The 17831-nt window shown below is 49.7% G+C and overlaps 6 protein-coding genes across 6 annotated transcripts; 2 read left to right on the top strand and 4 right to left on the bottom strand.

The window, feature by feature from the left end:
- Positions 1-2006: 2006 nt before the first annotated feature.
- Positions 2007-2835, bottom strand: LTR84_004518 (uncharacterized protein; the record flags this gene model as incomplete). The annotated part of the gene is made up of 2 exons (XM_064848095.1): positions 2007-2434; positions 2496-2835. The coding sequence occupies 2 exons, from the start codon at positions 2833-2835 to the stop codon at positions 2007-2009; spliced, it is 768 nt and encodes a 255-aa protein (XP_064710719.1).
- Positions 2836-5264: 2429 nt separating this feature from the next.
- On the bottom strand, positions 5265-6681 carry LTR84_004517 (uncharacterized protein; the record flags this gene model as incomplete). Its single annotated transcript, XM_064848094.1, has 2 exons — positions 5265-6397; positions 6489-6681. 2 exons carry the CDS (start codon positions 6679-6681, stop codon positions 5265-5267), a joined length of 1326 nt encoding a protein of 441 aa, XP_064710718.1.
- Positions 6682-7369: 688 nt separating this feature from the next.
- Positions 7370-9529, bottom strand: LTR84_004516 (uncharacterized protein; the record flags this gene model as incomplete). The annotated part of the gene is made up of 2 exons (XM_064848093.1): positions 7370-9211; positions 9269-9529. 2 exons carry the CDS (start codon positions 9527-9529, stop codon positions 7370-7372), a joined length of 2103 nt encoding a protein of 700 aa, XP_064710717.1.
- A 938-nt stretch (positions 9530-10467) lies between these two features.
- Positions 10468-12461, bottom strand: LTR84_004515 (uncharacterized protein; the record flags this gene model as incomplete). The annotated part of the gene is made up of 3 exons (XM_064848092.1): positions 10468-10940; positions 10991-11933; positions 11982-12461. The coding sequence occupies 3 exons, from the start codon at positions 12459-12461 to the stop codon at positions 10468-10470; spliced, it is 1896 nt and encodes a 631-aa protein (XP_064710716.1).
- A 1744-nt stretch (positions 12462-14205) lies between these two features.
- Positions 14206-15874, top strand: LTR84_004514 (uncharacterized protein; the record flags this gene model as incomplete). The annotated part of the gene is made up of 4 exons (XM_064848091.1): positions 14206-14268; positions 14325-14355; positions 14414-14555; positions 14614-15874. 4 exons carry the CDS (start codon positions 14206-14208, stop codon positions 15872-15874), a joined length of 1497 nt encoding a protein of 498 aa, XP_064710715.1.
- Positions 15875-16195: 321 nt separating this feature from the next.
- LTR84_004513 (uncharacterized protein) lies at positions 16196-17749 on the top strand (the record flags this gene model as incomplete). Its single annotated transcript, XM_064848090.1, has 2 exons — positions 16196-16354; positions 16436-17749. The coding sequence occupies 2 exons, from the start codon at positions 16196-16198 to the stop codon at positions 17747-17749; spliced, it is 1473 nt and encodes a 490-aa protein (XP_064710714.1).
- Positions 17750-17831: the final 82 nt, after the last annotated feature.

The raw sequence follows: 17831 nt of genomic DNA, 5'->3' as shown, positions 1-17831 counted from the left end.
TGACACTCAAGGTCCAGAGATACGATTCAAGTTCGCATCTATCCAAAACCCTCGTGATGCCAAGGATCGGGAATTTAGACGTCAAATTCGATCACATGCTGTAAAGCAGGGACTTCAAACCAAACGACAAAAGGCCAGTTCCAGGTCGCTTCAATTTCGTACAGTTTCTTTCGACCATGTAGACCATACTCAAGCTCCGCACGGCGAGAACGCCACGCAGACGGAGAAGCACATGCTTCAGCCGGTCTCCATCGCCCGGCCATTAAGGATTCTTCCACATCACAGTGCCGATTCATTGACACTAAGATGGCTGCTGGGATCTGGTAAGTGGGTTTGATCTCTAGAACTGGTATAGGGCAATATTATGGCACAGAACTTACCTAAATCATGTATCCAGCAAAGGCGAAGAAAGCCGTCGAGCCAGTATTCAGCATCGGAGACAATCTGTCGCTTCAAAGTTTCCGCTCCGTATTCCGTACAAGCCTACACGATCCAGCTCTATTATCGGCAGTGCTGCTAACTACTCACTTCGGAGTGAGTGGGGGTATCTTTGACGATGATTGTCTTCGGTACCAGTTGGAAACTATCAAGATTGTCCGTGAACGGATCACTTTACTCGATGCCACCACAGTAATCTCGACATTGGGAGCTATACTTCTACTTGCTGGCGTCGAGGTAGGGAAACGGAACAGATCCCTTCCTTCATTCTGTTACTGATCAATCACAGATACGCATGGGTGTTCGGCCTAGAGTGGAGATGCACATGAAAGCTGTCATGAACCTGCTACGGTCGTGCAGTGTATCCTTTATGATTTTGACTGATGGCATTAAACGCGCTATTTTCTGGTATGTGAAGTCCAAATTCTTCTCTGTAAAGACTTTTCCTCACGTAGTATAGGCAAGACTTGTACGGGCACGTTCTGACCGAATCAGACCGGACAGTGGACCACCGTACCTTTTCTGAGATGCATTGGCAGAGGGACGTATTTGCACCAGAGATATTCGTCTTACCGCCCGGTCTCCAGTCAAGATCATCAATATTCGACCAGGAGCTTATAGAAGTACTCAGAGACGTCAATGCCCTGTCAAAGATTCGTGATTCCCCAATCTACAGGTTCGAAGATACGGTATCGATGATGCATGTGGATAACCAGCAAGCCTCGATACAGTCCCGACTCAGCAATCTAGGACAGCTAGGGCAAATGTCTTTCCTACAGGAGTGCTGTCGGCTAGCAGCGTATCTATGTGCCAATATGATGTGCTGCAAGGTCTGGCGCATGTCCATCGTACCCGTAAGTTTTGCTGTTGCTACCCGCGGGAAAAAAGATCATCAAATCGTACTGACAGCATTTTCAGCCTCACATCTCAGCAGGTATCTTACAGCTACTCCAAAAAGAATACGACAGCTCTATCTGGGAGGGGCACGACGAGCTCCTGATGTGGCTGCTGTACGTTGGCGGCGCCTTCGCGCCAGAGGGGCCCACCCGCTTGAGTTACATTACGCTTGCACAACAAGATTACTACCCAAGATTGGCGTCACTAAACTACTCGTGGAGCACAACGATGGAGGTAATGAAGCAATTTATCTGGTCCGAAAAGGCGTTCGAGTCTCAGGTCAGGACTTTCTGGGAGGAGACGAGGAATCTATGATCATGAGTTCAAAAGCTCTTCGAGAATTATATTAATGAGCTATGAGGATGATATATGTACTTTTGTTCTAACGCTACTTAGGCTACCCAGGTAGCTCACGCCAAACAATGAATGTGTATCAATACGTGGCAATTAGAGGATGAAGAATGGTCACACCAATGTCTCGAGAAGCCAGGCGTGGGGGCTTTTAAGCAAGCTCTCTCATTCCGCAGTAAGAGGAATAACAGATGTGGATGGAAAGTTAACTAGCACTACGCTCAATTCCAATCTTCGAGGGCTTATGGATATCTAGATTGATAGTGATGGCTGTTCAGCATCAAGTTCATCTCTCAGCTAGCGTGTCAATCGTAAGTATTTTAACCCTTACTGAAGGCCTCCTGATCGGCTTTCATCTGCCTCATGATCCAGTCGGTATTTCTGTTCTGATAATCCTTCATAGCTGTCGCATCTTGGTTCTTGTCCTTGATCCTTAAAGGATAAGGCACATGGAAACCTCTACAGATCCCTGGCCTTTCGCTCATCATGACTTCCCACTTTTGCAAATGTGGAAATTTCGCCAGATCGACATCCACATAGGGACCGAAGATGACCCACGATAAGTTTGCAACGTCTGCAATGGAGATGTGATCCCCGACTAAGAATCCGGATGTAGATTTGGCCAGTTGTGTATCGAGGACTTTGTACAGCCGTTTTGTCTCTGTGGTATATCGATCAATGCCATATTGAATCTTGGTTGGTGCATAACGGGAGAAGTGGGCTGCTTGTCCTTGCATAGGCCCAATACCTAGATTGAGTAGATTATCGGTCAGTGCTGCAACACAGTATTCATGGAGTTTTCTACCAACCTCCATGCTGGAAGAACAGGAAATTATTGCACTCCCAATATTCTTTACTGGCCCGAGGGAAGGATAGCTTGTACTCGGGATCGTACCGCACGGTCAAGTATTGTAGAATGCTTCCACCCTCAAAAATCCTGATCTGCTCACCATCGTCAGATGTATCCACAATGGCTGGAATGCGGCCATTTGGGTTGATATCGAGGAACCATGGCTCTTTCTGGCGGTTGGTGCTGATATCGATGTGCTCAACTTCGTATGAGAGTCCGAGCTCCTCCAAGGCCATGCTAATCTTGATGCCATTGGGAGTTGAATCCGTATAGAGCTTCAACTTCGGAACAGTGGGCATGATTCCAGATGTTGAACACTAGAATGATCCTCTCCAAGATATACAAGTAGCTGAGGGCAACAGGCCGCACACAAGTATCCAGTCTAATAGGGTCGACAAACCTCAACGTCTGAGTATAGGAGCGGCGGAATCGTAGTTATCTGCAACGCAGTCCTGAGATATTTTCCCCCTTAAATGTTCCCTAAGAGACAATTTTGGAATAGAAAACTCCAAGCACTTACAGTACCAATACGTGAATGGTGCTGCTAATGTGCCGCTGCAGAATTGACTTAGTTCAGCGATTTATCATTGAAGTCTCCGACTGCATGAAGACTCTTTGCATGCCTGTCCATGAACATATAAGTATCATTTAGATCTCAGAATAACGACGGCCCAGAGTTTCCAAGGAAAGGAGGAAATGTCCCAATCAGGAAATAAAGAATATGCTCAAATAGGTATGAACTAGAGGCTGGTTGTGGTCGTCTCTGGACGGATATGAAGACCCATCTGGAGGACACTGACCGTAGGCTAGGGTCGCTCTTGCACATCGATTGGTAATCCGATCGTTCAGTTGTATTGCCTAGCATTCACATGATGAGTTGCTCTGTGAGTTAGGAAAGGAAACAAATATGTAATGGTGAAGACCATTGTGATGTTGATCACCCGAGCAATCAATTCGGCGATGCCTCGAGAAGCACAATACCACAGCACATCGGAAATCGGGTTCTCCTTCGTCATTTCAAACATCGAGCGACATAGTTACAGGCGTCGTCTAGAGACCTCAGAGAAACCGTTTCTTGCTTTGGACCACGGCACATATTACGCAGATATCCCGAAGGTGTAGCACTTGAATTGATACGAGACAGACAGGGTTTGGTGTTTTTCCAATGGAAGAGGTGTGACACCCAGTTGAGCGATTGAATCCTCAGACATGAAAAGGAGTGTTTATGCGAGAGTTAAGTTGTTGAAGTGCTGCTAGGAACATCAACGCGTCCCAACGAAGCTAACGCTATTTGGACAAGCCTCTAAATTTCTATAATTTCTTGGCGAGGATCTCAAACATCTACCTGATTCGACTTTTTTGACTTTCAAGATTCCTCACCCTCTCGTCCATCGCCATCAACCCCGTCCTGCTTTTGGAAGGTCACGTACTCTGATGCCGAGTATAGACGGCCAAGCAGATCGTCGGCTTGGTACTATGTTCAAAGTGAGCCTTGTTTTGCCTGGACTACCCAAACCGGTTTCGTCCTTCCACCATGAAGCTGTCTTCGCCTCGATTTATGCCTTTCATCACGCCAGTGCATGCATCACAATGTCCGTACGATACTAATGTTCTCGCCGACAAAGTGCAAGCCGAATGATCCTTCTTTTCTAACAGGTGAGTTCTTTCCCACATGGAGTCTTTCCCAAGCCCAACATAACCTCAACATCTACACTTCCAACCCCGAACAACAAGAGCACCAACAACAAACTATCAAAATACCAAACATGATGACTTCAAGAAACCTCACGGCATTAGGAAGAGCCGGAAAAGGATGCAGGCGAGAGTCCGGGTAATTTGGACCGAAAAAGCGACTCTTGTCCACCCCCATTTTGCCATTCTACCACTCACGCGGGAAAGCACTCCAAGGTGACGCGATTTTCCCTACCTTCAAGGCATCGTCAAATGCCTGTCAAGGAAGGGTTTTGACTGTTCTCTTGCTGTGTGGTCCGTGATTTGCGGTGTTATCGGCGGGGGAGGCGAGAGCGTGTTTCGAGTCTGGCCCGTTATGTGACTTTTGCTTGTTGTCGATGCTTAGAAAAAGGTTCTTCTGATAAAAAAAATATTTTGTTTCCCTGTCCCCTCATTGCGCTCGTTTTCTCGAGTGGCAAGATTCGCTCTGGAATCCTTCATACCGTCCTACCATAGATGTGTTGGCCTGGGATGAGAATATGCTGACTCTTACTTTCTGGTGTCGCCAAAAGGACTCTAGGTACCCGGCCGATTACCACGCCGTTGTTTTGAAGTGGAGTGCACGCAGTATCACGAACAGTCAAGCACCATGACTCGTGGAGAGCTTCGAAAGTTTCAACCAAAATCGGTTTGAGATCCGATGCTTTCCTTGTCAAGCCCGCTCTGGGAAATGTTGTTCAAATGCACGGGGACGACCAGAAGTACCCAAATGTTCTACCGTGTAGATTGTCACTTTGAATTTTTTGGAGTAATTGCGATCCACGACGCCCAGTGCTTGATGCAACAACATCTCCATAACACGTACATATTGGCACTTCCCTCTGGCCCTCTAAAGCCCAGGGAGTAGCAAGAGTCTAGATTTAGTAACCAGTGGTTCCACGCATCTCAAAGAAAAGCGAAGCAAGAGAATTTGTTTTGATCATTTCATTTCACGTCCCCATTTCAGTTCCAGGTAATCCTCTGTCTGATCCCTCCACTCTCCACATCCAACCCTTTATCAACCAGTATGGCTCTTCTTCAACCGCGTACTCCCCTCATAAAGGCCTCGATCAATCGCGGCCGCAACCGTCAACGTGCCCCCAATGACAGCACAAACCCCGGTCAAGAAATTGGCAAAAGTCTTTGGCCGAGCCTCGCGGTTCACGACCTTCATCGGACTGATATCATACGAGAAGAAGACGCCGGGGATACCGCCGTGGGCGTGCAGGCGCTCTTTATGGCCCTCGGAAGCATCGGTGCCGCCACTCAAGGACCGCTTGTGCGACGTGACCGAGTACTGGTGAGTTTCGATGGAGCCCTGGCTGCCGGCGCCTTTGCCCTGCATGCCGAGCGGGATCAGGTCCGCGAGGCTGGAGTGCTGCTTGAGCGAGCGGTCCTCGTCCCAGCCCAGGGGCAGATACGACGTCGAGACGACTTTGATGAAGTACATAAAGTTGAAGCCCGCTTCGTCGGTCTCCTGCTTGTTCCCGTCGAGCGGGTTCGAGTGGTGGTGGTCGCTCCATTTCTTGGTGGAGGAGGACGAGGACGAAGATCCGCCGTCATCGAGCTGTGGGCCAAAGCGCAGCGAGTGGATCTCGTGTGTGAAGGTGTGGCCGCCCTCGATCGGGCTGTCGAAGTAGTTGTTCAGGTCGTGCACGTGCATGTTGCCGTTGCTGAAGCTGCGGCCGGGCGCGATGTGGAAGTTGCCCACGACTTTGTTGACCCGGATGACCCCTTCGATCCGGCAACCCTCATGGCGTTGTGCGTCCAGCCGCTCTCCGTACCCCTCGCGCTCGCACTGCTCGACGCCATCGCCCCGGCCGAACGACCAGCTGTTCTGCGCGTAGGCCTCGCGCACCTCGTCGCAAGTGTTGCAGCAGCCTGGTTTCGCGGCGCCAGGCGGTGACGGGGCAGAGTAGCAGGAGCCACAGTATTCGGGGTCGAGGTGGGATGCCCCGTCTTGGGCGTGCAGTTGCAGTGCTTGCGTGTCGATCACCGTGGAGCCTTCGTTCGCGGGTGACAGCCGCACCTTGTTGACTCCGTGTACCACACCAGTCTGCTGCTCGCCGGAAACGTCCATGACATCGAGGGTGAGGAGTTCGCACGGTATTCGGGGGAAGGTTATGTTCAGATGTATTTCCATCTTCTCGCCTAGAGAGGAAAAGAGACACGAAGGCCATGGTCAGTCATGCTCCCAAAGCAACAAATATAGTTGGCCCCATTGTAGTATGTATAGACTCACCTCTTCCCTTGTCCACTATTAGCTCTGGCTGCACCAGTATTCGTCTGTAGTCCGACCATTCCCCCCAGACGAGATAGAAGATCAGTAGGATGGAAGTGATGGTCACGATGCCTCCGGAGGTGGTTCGTATGCGGGCATCTTCGACGGTCTTGGTGAATGCGTCAAGCCGCGTAAACCGTGACTTGACAGGCATGGTGGAGAGGTGTTCTGTGATATATCGTCAAACCGCGTTTGTAGAGAATGTTCAAGTTCGTCGTTAGCCGGAAAAGTCGCCTGGCGCAGGGAGGAATGCGCAGGATTCTCCGTTGACAGGCCACCACCCAAAACGCCACGGAGCATGCAACGGAGGCAGGGATGTTATAACAAGGGTAAAGTGATCATGGGCGTGGACAATAACATGTTCTGGTTCAGCCCCGAATCTTGGTCATTCTCATCTGGACAGAATGTTCCGTTCAGGCACTGCGGACAAAATGTCATTGCGGCTCGGGGTATTTACAGGGGTGAGGCTTGGCATTGGTGGTGGACGTTTGGAAGGCCGCATCTATGCCACCGCATCAAGGGATACAGATGATTGAGAGTCAAGAGCAAACAGACAATGACAAGACCGAGCTAGTTGTTCTGAATGAAGCATCACGTGGTATCAACTCCATTCTCGTGAAGAAACTAGAGTCGCTCTGATTTCACTACTTAGGTACCTATGCTGAGGCAAAATATTTCCTTATTCCACTTTTTGCCCTGAATTTCTGTCTTTCAAACCATTCACTCATTGCGGGGATATCGTTGATGAAAGGGAAGACACATTCGACACCAAACGCCAATGGAGATGACACAAGGACAAGCTAACCAGAGTGCTTGCCTATGAAACATCTACGGGGAAGAATCTAATCAACTTCCTCCATGGTGCTGGCACCCTCAGCCTCGGCGGCTGGGGCCTCATCAGCGTCCTTCTCTGACGAAGTCTCGACATCCTCATCAACATTCAGACCAAGAGACACCAACTTGTGGATACGCTCAGCAAAGCCAGCAGGTTCCTCAATAGTGAAACCAGAGACAAGGAGGGAGGTCTCGAAGAGAAGTTGAGTGATGGACTTGACAGTTCGGTCGTTCTCACCATCAGATTCAACCTTCTTCTTGAGTTCTCGGATGATGGGCGACTTGGGTGAGATTTCGAAGGTCTTCTTGGAGGACATGTACGAAGACATGGATGTGTCACGGAGAGCTTGTGCCTTCATGATACGTTCCATGTTGGCAGACCAACCAAATTGACCAGTTCGGATAGCACAAGGAGAGCCGGTGAGCTTGTGAGAAACAACAACCTTCTCAACCTTGTCACCGAGAACATTCTTGAGGCTCTTTGCGAGACCTTCATATTCCTTCTCCTCGGCTTCACGCTCCTTCTTCTCCTCATCGGTCTCCTCGAGCTCAAAGTCCTTGGTGATGTCGACAAGCTTCTTGCCTTCGAACTCCTTCAACTGAGTCATGGCGTACTCATCAATGGGGTCAACCAAGAACAAGACTTCAAAGTTCTTCTCCTTGAGGGAGTCGAGGAAGGGAGACTTCTGAACAGCCTTGAGAGACTCGCCGGTGATGTAGTAGAGCTGCTTCTGGTGTTCTGGCATGCGGGTGATGTAGTCGGTAAGAGAGGTGGTCTCTTCACCAGACTTGGTAGAGTTGAATCGAAGTAGCTTGGCAAGTGATTGACGGTTCTGAGAATCCTCGTGGATACCGAGCTTGATGTTCTTGCTGAAGGCAGTGTAGAACTTGTCGAATTGCTCACGATCCTCGGCAATCTCATTGAAGAGTTCGAGGGTCTTCTTGACAATGTTCTTCTTGATGACCTTCATGATCTTGTTCTGTTGCAAAGTCTCACGAGACAAGTTGAGGGGAAGATCTTCCGAGTCGACGACACCCTTGACGAAGCTGAGCCATTCCGGGATCAGATCGGTGGCATCATCAGTGATGAAGACACGACGGACATACAACTTGATGTTGTTCTTGGTCTTCTTGGTTTCGAACAGATCGAAGGGAGCACGCTTAGGGACGAACAGAATGGCGCGGAACTCAAGCTGACCCTCAACAGAGAAGTGCTTGACGGCCAAATGGTCTTCCCAATCGTTGGACAGAGACTTATAGAAAGAAGCATACTCCTCCTGGGTGATGTCTGAAGGGTTGCGAGTCCAGATGGGCTTAGTCTTGTTGAGTTCTTCTTCCTCAATCTTGGACTCCTTGACCTTCTTGGTCTTGGGCTTCTTCTCTTCCTCATCATCATCGACCTCTTCGATCTTAGGCTTCTTCTCATCATCTTCCTCGACTTCTTCGGCGTCCTCATCAGGAACCTCCTTCTCAGTCTCTTTCAGGACATGGAGGTAGATCGGGTATGAGATGAATTCGGAGTGCTTCTTGACAACCTCCTTGATCTTGGACTCATTCAGGTAGTCAGTCTGCTCATCCTTGAGGTGCAGGATGATCTTTGTTCCACGGCCGATATCTTCACCATCGGCATCTTGCACGATCTTGAAGGTACCACCTGCGCTGGATTCCCAGATGTATTGCTCATCATCATTGTTCTTTGAGATGACAGTCACCTTGTCAGCGACCAAGTAGGCAGAGTAGAAACCGACACCGAACTGGCCGATCATAGAAACATCAGCACCTGCGCTCAATGCCTCCATAAACTGCTTGGTGCCAGAGCGAGCAATGGTACCGAGATTGTTAACGAGATCCTAAAGCAAACAATTAGTTGAGTGGCTTCACAAAAAAAGAGTGTAGAAGGTACATACAGCTTTGGTCATGCCGATACCAGTATCGCGGATAGTCAAGGTCTTGTTCTCCTTGTCTGGAATGATGTCGATTCTGAGATCCTTGCCGGAATCCAGCTTGCTGGGATCCGAGAGAGCTTCATATCTGATCTTGTCAAGGGCGTCTGAAGCGTTGGAGATCAATTCTCGTAGGAAGATCTCTTTGTTGGAGTAGACGGTGTTGATGATGAGGGAGAGCAACTGAGAGATCTCAGCCTGAAACTCAAAGGTTTCTGAAGACATGATTGCGGTGGTGTGGAGAGGATTGTGTGTCTGGTGGCAAGGTGTAAGTGTTTGGCTCAAGTGAGGTTCAAGATGAATGAAGGTGAGAGAAGGTTGTGAGCAATCAGGTCGGCGTCGATGGTGAGCCAAATCAAAAGGAACAGTGAGGGCTGATCCAATATGAAGTTTGACGGTTTGGAGCAGAGAAGCAGAAGGTGTATGGGGAAGAGCTTACCTATTAGATATGGTTGATGAGTAGAGAGGACAACCAAGTGTCGTATGGTGGAATATGAAGCTTTTCAGGTGTGTAGAAGAGCAATCAGTGAGAGAGGCTGGAGGTGTTTATATTCTGCAGACACAAAATTTGGACCACAACTCCGTAGAAGTCGATGGAATCAATCGCTCTTTCCCAGGCTACCACCGCAGTTGGGGAAACCTGCCAAGACCAGCCTAGAGCGTTGGTCGGCCAATTGGTTCCAGTGGGCAGCCCCCACACGGTTCAACGCCAGACCCTGGCACGTGACTCGGGTCAGCCTCGCCTCGTCTGGTATCCCGTAGAAAATCCTAGAACTCACCGTTGACTTCAGAGAAAGAATGAAGCCGAGACTGTAAACATTCACATGTGGTATTTCTGATCTCTGCCATATAGGAAGCAGGTTTGATGATATCTGCTATTTATGCCACTTCCAAGGCTACCAACCATGGAAAAGCACAAAACAACAATCTCTATCTTGCTGCGCTTTCGAATATACTGATATCGCTTCGCGAATTGTGCTAATCCCATCCGGTTTTATTTCCAATGCACCAATCAAAATAGAGCAAGCCTCCCCCTCATTTCCATCTGGTATGTTCGCATTTCTGTCAATAGATCATCACACCTATTTCGCCATTAATCCATCACGTCTTGGGTGTAGGAATAGAGGTTGCCCAAAAGCCAAACCCCATAGATTATCATTCGATCATTCGGAAGCCTGACTTTCTGCACTGCTCGTCCCCTCGGCCAGCCGTTTTTCTGCTGCCTCTAATTTGTCTTTAGTCTCGGCCAATTCGCTCTGCAAATTCCTGATATAAATAATCGCCATTTCCACTGTACTTGCCTTGCTGGCTCCCTGAGCAGATGCCGACGCCGATGCCGACGCTTTGGCCTCCATTTCTTCGTTCTCATGCGAGCTCGCTCGATCCTTCTTGCCATTAAGACCTAATATTGATGCTGGTAAAAGCGCCTCGATCTCTTTGAGTGCGAGATTGATGCGATTGCGTCTGCCTTGCTCTGCGATCTTGTGAGAAGTTCGTTTTGATGTTAAGTTCTCGGCCAAGGTCTCCGGATACGACACTCCTGGGAGATGTGTGCCTTCCAAAATGTTTTGGTAGTTTGACTTGGACGCAAGATATAAAGCACTAGCGTCGGGCGAAATGTGTTGCATGCCAGGACCTGTCAAAAGTCAGTCAATCATTCACAGCCATGTCTAGTCACAGCCTTACCTGATGCGGGCACCAGAGGACTGATGCTTGGAGATATCTTCGGCCTCAATGCTGGCGAAATCGTAGCATTCGAAGTGCTTTGCCTCTTCTTACTTGCTCGTCCACCTCGACCCTCGACCTTTCCTGGTTTCGCAAATTTCTCCATCGACTCCGACCGAATCAACGCGCTTCGCGGTGTACTTAGGGCATTAAGTTTCGCAGACTTGGCGGACATGGTTGGTGTTGTCTCGCTGTCATCTCCAGCCTTACTGGTATCGATGGTTGCCAGCACTGGGGGCGCAACAGAGACTGCGGCAGGTAGCATCATATCATCCATGGGCTCCTCTGCTTCCTTGGGATCTTCTTGCTGCGCGAGTGCTTTTGAGCCTAGCGCTTGGTCGCTGGGCATCCTCATCAAAGTCGCCGGCGTAACCGCATTCCCGCCAGAACTTTTCTTGTTCAGTACTGGTGGGTGGGGTGATTTGGCAGGTTGAGGAACCGGTGGAGGCCGCATTACCGCTTCTGATAATGGTTCTGGTGATACCGAATCGTCACTTACAGCGAAAGTGGTGCTGCCGGGAGCCAACGGCAGTAGATTCGAGCCATAAGGTACTTGCCCAAGTGCGGGACCTAACCTGTCAATCGATATCGAACTCAACGATGGATTACGGCGTCTAAGCTGAGGTTTGGTAACTGGAGACGGTTTTACACTGCGTACAGGCGTACGGGCTATGTTGCTCGCTTTTCGACGAGGTCTTTTCTGGCCTGCAGATGCAGGCTGTGTATTAGCCGGGTCAAGATTGAGGTCTATGGGAGAAGCGGTGGCTCCGGTGTAGACTGTTTGCGCTTCTATGGCAGGCGATGTCAACGGACTGAAGAAATCATCTGCCAAGCCATAATCGGACATGACAAATGTACCATCCATGGGAGTCTGAGCGGGAGAAACTAATGGAGTAAAAGAAACCTAGACATATGAGCACGCAATGGAGCCCATCGCAATGAAAAATCGTACCTGTTGTTGATCAAAAAGGATTTGACCATTGCTCCCGACGTGCTGAACGTATTTTGCAGCCTGCATCTCGGCGCTCACAGGGGTAGGTGGAACATGATAATGAGGCTGCATTTGCATCTGTGGATATTGTTGAAATTGTGTATATGCCGGGCTTGGATGCATTGGATGCTGATAGCCGATATTGTCGTTGGTTTGAGGCATTGACATTTCCATCTGATCCTGGCCATTGAAATTCAGGTCCGCACCAGTGCCGAAAGCCAGGCGGCCCATCGGAGTGTCGAGGCCTGAAGAAGTCTGAACCATGTTGGAGAACGGGGAGAAATCGTTTCCATCGAGGTCGAGAAATTTGGTGAAGTCATCATCGCCGACCCCGGCGATCATATGGTCATCTTGCATGTCTTGAGGCCATCCTCCAGCCTGGCCACCGTCCTGAGTCATCATCTGAGGGTTCTGCGGAGAGATGGTGTATTGCGCCCGCATGTGGGCTGCGGGATGGGGATGGTAGAGACACGACGCTCAAGATAGGTCCATTTTGACGAAGTGGGAGGGTAGACACTCTTGGGAGATTATAAACTGGGGTAGCGGCGTCGATGCAATGAGTAGGGTCTACGACGCAAGTTCAATGAGTATGTAATGTCGTCGTATAGGCAGGTGGACAAAAGGTGAGGTCGACGAGCAGGTGGTGCAGTTGTGGTCGGGATGCAAATGATGCTGCAGGGCCGGGCGGGAGAAAAGTCAAGAGTCAAGTTGAGGGACCCCACAGGCAGCGGGGTCTTGGTTGATTGTAGACTGGCGTGGGCTGTTGCAGCTATCAGTTGATGGTTTCGGGCGCTGGACTCAACACAATTGGTAGCCCGAGCGTGGGTAAAAGACCAGGGGGGTGTTCGCTTCCTGGTAGGGTTTGGGCTTCTGCAGGCTGGGCCACTATTAATATGGCCTGCCATTACCGAACGCAGTGCGACTTTGGGGACACCTAGAGCCTACGAGTAGAGGCCCAGGGTAAACGCCTAGCCAAGTCACAGTCCTTTCTTGTGTATTCGGGTCTTCAAACGAGATCGCTGGATTATTATTTTTCGAGTATACCAGATTCAAGAACTAGAAGAGCATTCACTACTTGCTTCAGGCTGAGATAACCACCGGTGTATTCGACGTACACATCAACTAACCAGGTACAGGTACGTACTAGGTACCCGAGTTAGAGGCCTACGAGTAGGAAGGTAGGTAACTGTAACTGGCCCAAAGCCACCATGTGGGATGCGCGAATAGAGTAGCTAGGTACCTCGTACTTGGGCCATATCCGGCGGGATATTCGAGTCAAGATGTAGTCAAGAACCAAATCAATGTGCTGTGTGGCAGAAGAATCTCGTCACGGCGCCTGCCTATATCGATATATTACGTTCGTGGGCGTGTCTGATGCACAAATCAAGGTTGAGTAAATGGTGAGCCGCTGACATATAGGTAGATCGTCATCCCAATATCAAGGTCCGAGTCAAAATTGTTTGGGATACGAGACACACTCACACGACACCAAACTCTCCCTTCCTAACTTGCAACTGAATTCAAGGTCCGCGGAGTGGCAGATTCCAAGGTTGAAATGAATTCAGGCGGTTCGGTGGGGGTGAAAAACTCAACCACGGACTCGGAGAGGACGGGACGATGACTTTTGCCGAGATGAGTTTGATGCACCAACAGTGCCAGAGTCGCCTGGAGTTTTGACCACCACGGCTCAGGACCAAGTGTTGCTGATATTAACCATTCGTGGAATGGAGTACAGTGTCAGCGTGGAATTTTTCCATCCAATTTGAATCCACCAGAAGGGATCTCCCGGTGGTAGAGGATAGTTGCAGTCTTGCAGAGGGAGTGACCACTCCACTGCACTGGCATTTGAAGCACTCCAATTCTTTTCATGCTACCCAACTTTCTCCGTCCCACACTAACCTGATGCTGTGCAACATCTTACATACCTACTACTACTATTATTGATCCATCGACTGGCACCCTTCATGTGGCTGATACTCAAATCTTTGAATCTCCATGATTGAGTGACAAACCAAGAGACTGTCAGACTCAAGATCTTTGGGATTGCAGCGAAACAACACCCATGAACACTACTTCACTCAACTCCCAACTCCTTGCTAAAAGTGGCCCGCTGGCGAAGCCACCACGGGGTAGATAGTAGAGCCATTTCTTCTCGCTACCGCCACCACCGTCTTTCATGGTCGTCATGTCCGGCTCAAAACCTAAAGCATTGCTTAAGCATTCCAAAGGCAAAAAGAAATCGGAGCAGGTAAGATCGCCTTAACGGTTCATAGTGTTTGGAGACGTTGTGTTGAGATTTACTAGATCTTAAGCACCGCCGATGATTTTCAACAAGGTTAGTTTCATTGTTACTGAATCCGATGATCCGAGCCGGGTTTTGATCGTTTCTACAGCGGGAGTAGATTTCGAAGAGGCTGCAGGCAAATGGAGAGCTGGTGATGCCGCCAAGTCCATGCGCTTCTTTTCAAAGGCGCTCGAAACGTATGAGGAAGGGCTACGGAAGTTTCCTACTAGCCTCGACCTTGCATACAACAAGTTAGTCTCATCCGACATTGATATCGGTTTCTGAAAGAGGCTGACAACAGGGCTCTAGAGCGCGCGTTCTTTTAGAGGTTGCTACTCATCCAATCCTGGTCAATCAGCTACAAACACCGGTGCTGGAAGCCCTCCAGAGAGCTTTAGACGCCCATCAATATGCACTCAATCTGGACCAAGAAAATCCAGACACTATTTTCAACACAGCTCAGGTTTTGACCAGCATTGCGGAAATCTATGCTAGAGACGGCGCTGATCAACAAGCCCTCCAGACGCTCGAACAGGCACTCGAACTTCAAACTCGATGCCTTGCGCTCCAAGAGCTGAAACTGGAGGAAGCAACGCAACAACAAGCAGGTTTAGAGGCACAGAACGATGATGAGGACGACATTGGAGGTGTGAATCTTCCGACGCTGGAAGATACTACTGAACAAATCCCATCAACAACCGCGAACAACAACGAAGAACAGTGGTTTTCTATTGTAGAGCCTGTCACCAAGGATACTTTGATTGATACCATTCTAGCACAGCTGGGGACTTTGACCACTCTCTGCAGCATTGTTTCTTCGTTGGCAAACCCGGCATTGGCAAGCAGCCTTGCTTGGGTGGAAGAATTCTCTGCCAAGCTGGTCAAGACAAAACTACCAGTCCTCATCCGAGAGGCGACACCAGATCGAATGCAGGAGGTGGCTTTGACAAGTGCCATTTTCATGTCCAACTTACTCGAAGCCGGTTATCGCATGGGATCTATCGACGCAGAGACATACAAGAGAGAGCGTGATGACGCCTTTAAAACCCCTGAACTTGGCTTGAATGGATCATTTGCAGCTCTCTCGGCCAACGCCAGTAGCCTGATGTCATTTAGCGTATCGATCAAGGATCGTGAACAGCCATTGATGGCTTCTCATGCGTCGCAGAGCTGGAATGCCTTGTCTGCAGCCATAACAAATCTAGCCACCGCAGCGAATATCTCAGAGCCGATCCCAGATGAGATAGCCGAAACGCATTTACTTCGTGGAAACTGTTCTTTGCTGCAGTATCAACTTGGGCGGCCCCCAACGTCCTACCAACAAGCAGCAAAGAACGAGGGCCAGCTTTTGAAGAACGCTGACGTGTTTTACCGCAACGCTTGTAAACTCTACCAAGATGGTGAACAGAAGTCAGTGTCACAGTTTAGGGTGAGCGTTGTTCAAGCGCTACAACAGGGGAATGATATTACTGCCACTGCACGTACAGCTGGCCAGTCGAGGGGTCAAGAATGGATAGAAGCTCAATTGGATGACATGACTGAGGAAGGTCTTGTTAGCCTCGACGGCTAGAGTGACTGCTGAGAACAACTTGAAGTCAAAGTAACGAAGCAATGACCTAGAGAATGCTCCCCGGAGGCTGCATCTCATATCACAGATCATCTTGGCAGAGCAACGGGTGGCTATCACAAGATCATGTTATTATTCAGGCGGCCGCCCTTCACAAGCTTGTTGACATGATATTAAGTGAATTCGGGAGTATAGAGGTGACATTCTTCGCTCTCAGGCTGGAGAAACAATGCAACGATTGCAGCCTTTAATCTCACATGAATATCTGCCAGTGGATCGAACCATCAACTCTCACATCTTTCAACCACTGGCAGATTGTCAGCCATGGAGGCGCGTTGTACTCCAGCTCATGTTAGGCAAGTTCGAGGCTGTGGTGGTACTCTAGGAATCTACCGGAATGAATTTGTCAATGTCCAAAGTCTGTACCTGGCACGCAAGTACAAACAGTGTATCACTCTCTGTGAGGATCTCCAAGGACTGAAGGTAAGTCGATGCCCGTGATGGCGGTGGTTCTTCCGGCACCACAACGATGACATTGACATCTACATCTACTGACCAACACAGTTGCATCCGTTGCACGAAGGATTTCTCTGGTACTACCATGCCATTTGTAACGAGTGCATGGGTCTAGCTGCGCACAACTTTTCAAGAAACAAAGTCCACTTCCTCGAACTGGCAAGAGACAGCCTTGACACCGCCTTGAGGGTTCTTCCATTACCTTATGCGACCTCTACACTTCAAAATCAAAAGGAACACGAAGAGTCGCCTCTGGCTGCCAGATCACCTACGAAAGCTGTGCACTACCGTCTGAACATCCATTCGCCACCAACACCATGCGATAATACCTTGTCCCTTCCAGTCTCAAATTCCATTGACAGCATGTACTCCGTCCAGACCTGCCCTTCCAAACCTCAATATGATTCCAGTGGAGAAGAGACGGAGGAAGGAGAAGATGAGGGAGGAGTACCAGCAGAGATCCTTCCTCCACACCAGAGTCCTACCCCTACGACATCGACAGCTTCAGATCCAACCCACAAAGACCGTCTTCTCAAGAGTCTCAGTACAATGCACACACTAACCGAAGAGCTCGTGCCATCTCCACTATTCAGCCGATTGCGCAAGTCTGCCACCATCTCTCAAGAACCCGAGCCCAGTGACTCGGGGTGTCATGATACTCGTGGAAGCACCTCGAAACCCTTACCACCATTGCCTTTCAACCACAAAACAGACTTCCAAGTCCTCGGGACTCGAATCGTCCAGATTCCCAAATCTACCCCTGTACGCAAGACCGCTGTGCAAACACTCATCGCTCGCTATGATGGTCTCCTTCCATTTCCACCGTCTCCCGTTTCCACCGACCCTCTCTGGTCGCCTTTCCCGATCACCCCAAGATACGATAAGATCAAGGAGGCCTTCAGCCTTGATACGCACAATCACCATCTCGAAGCCTATCTCTACTGTGCCGACCTCACTCACTACAACGCCAGCCTGTCCGAATTCCGCCACCAGTTACGAAACCAGCTCACCTTCATCAACACGCAGCTAAACCAAGTCCATGCCGCGCAGGCAGAACATGCCCAATCGAAAGCCCTGACCCAGAACCGCCTAGCAAGCTTCTGGTCACTAGATCCCGCCTCCCACTCGGCCCGCGACATCTCTCGCTCGACAAGCGCGACGGGAGAGCGAGGACCACCGGATCCAAGAGCCACTGCCAGGCAAGCACGGATCGAGAAGCTGCGTCGCAATGGGTGGGCGGTGTCGAAAGAAAGCCACGGCTTCAAGGGTGAGCAATATTACGATGGACTGAGGAGGATAGCAGAGCGCGAACTCGAAGCCCTCGACAGACTGCATAAACGCCTGACCAGCGTGGAGCTGTGAGTGCCCGGGGCAGATCGATATCGGTGGTTGTTGTTGTTGTTCTTGATGTTGTTGGAGTTGTTGTTGGTGTTGTTGTTGTTCT

The sequence above is a fragment of the Exophiala bonariae genome (assembly GCF_035927105.1).
Source record: "Exophiala bonariae strain CCFEE 5792 chromosome Unknown scaffold_2, whole genome shotgun sequence".
NCBI classification, from domain to species: domain Eukaryota; kingdom Fungi; phylum Ascomycota; class Eurotiomycetes; order Chaetothyriales; family Herpotrichiellaceae; genus Exophiala; species Exophiala bonariae.
The sequence above is the reverse complement of the archived record's forward strand: the minus strand, read 5'-3'. Positions and strand labels throughout refer to the sequence as shown.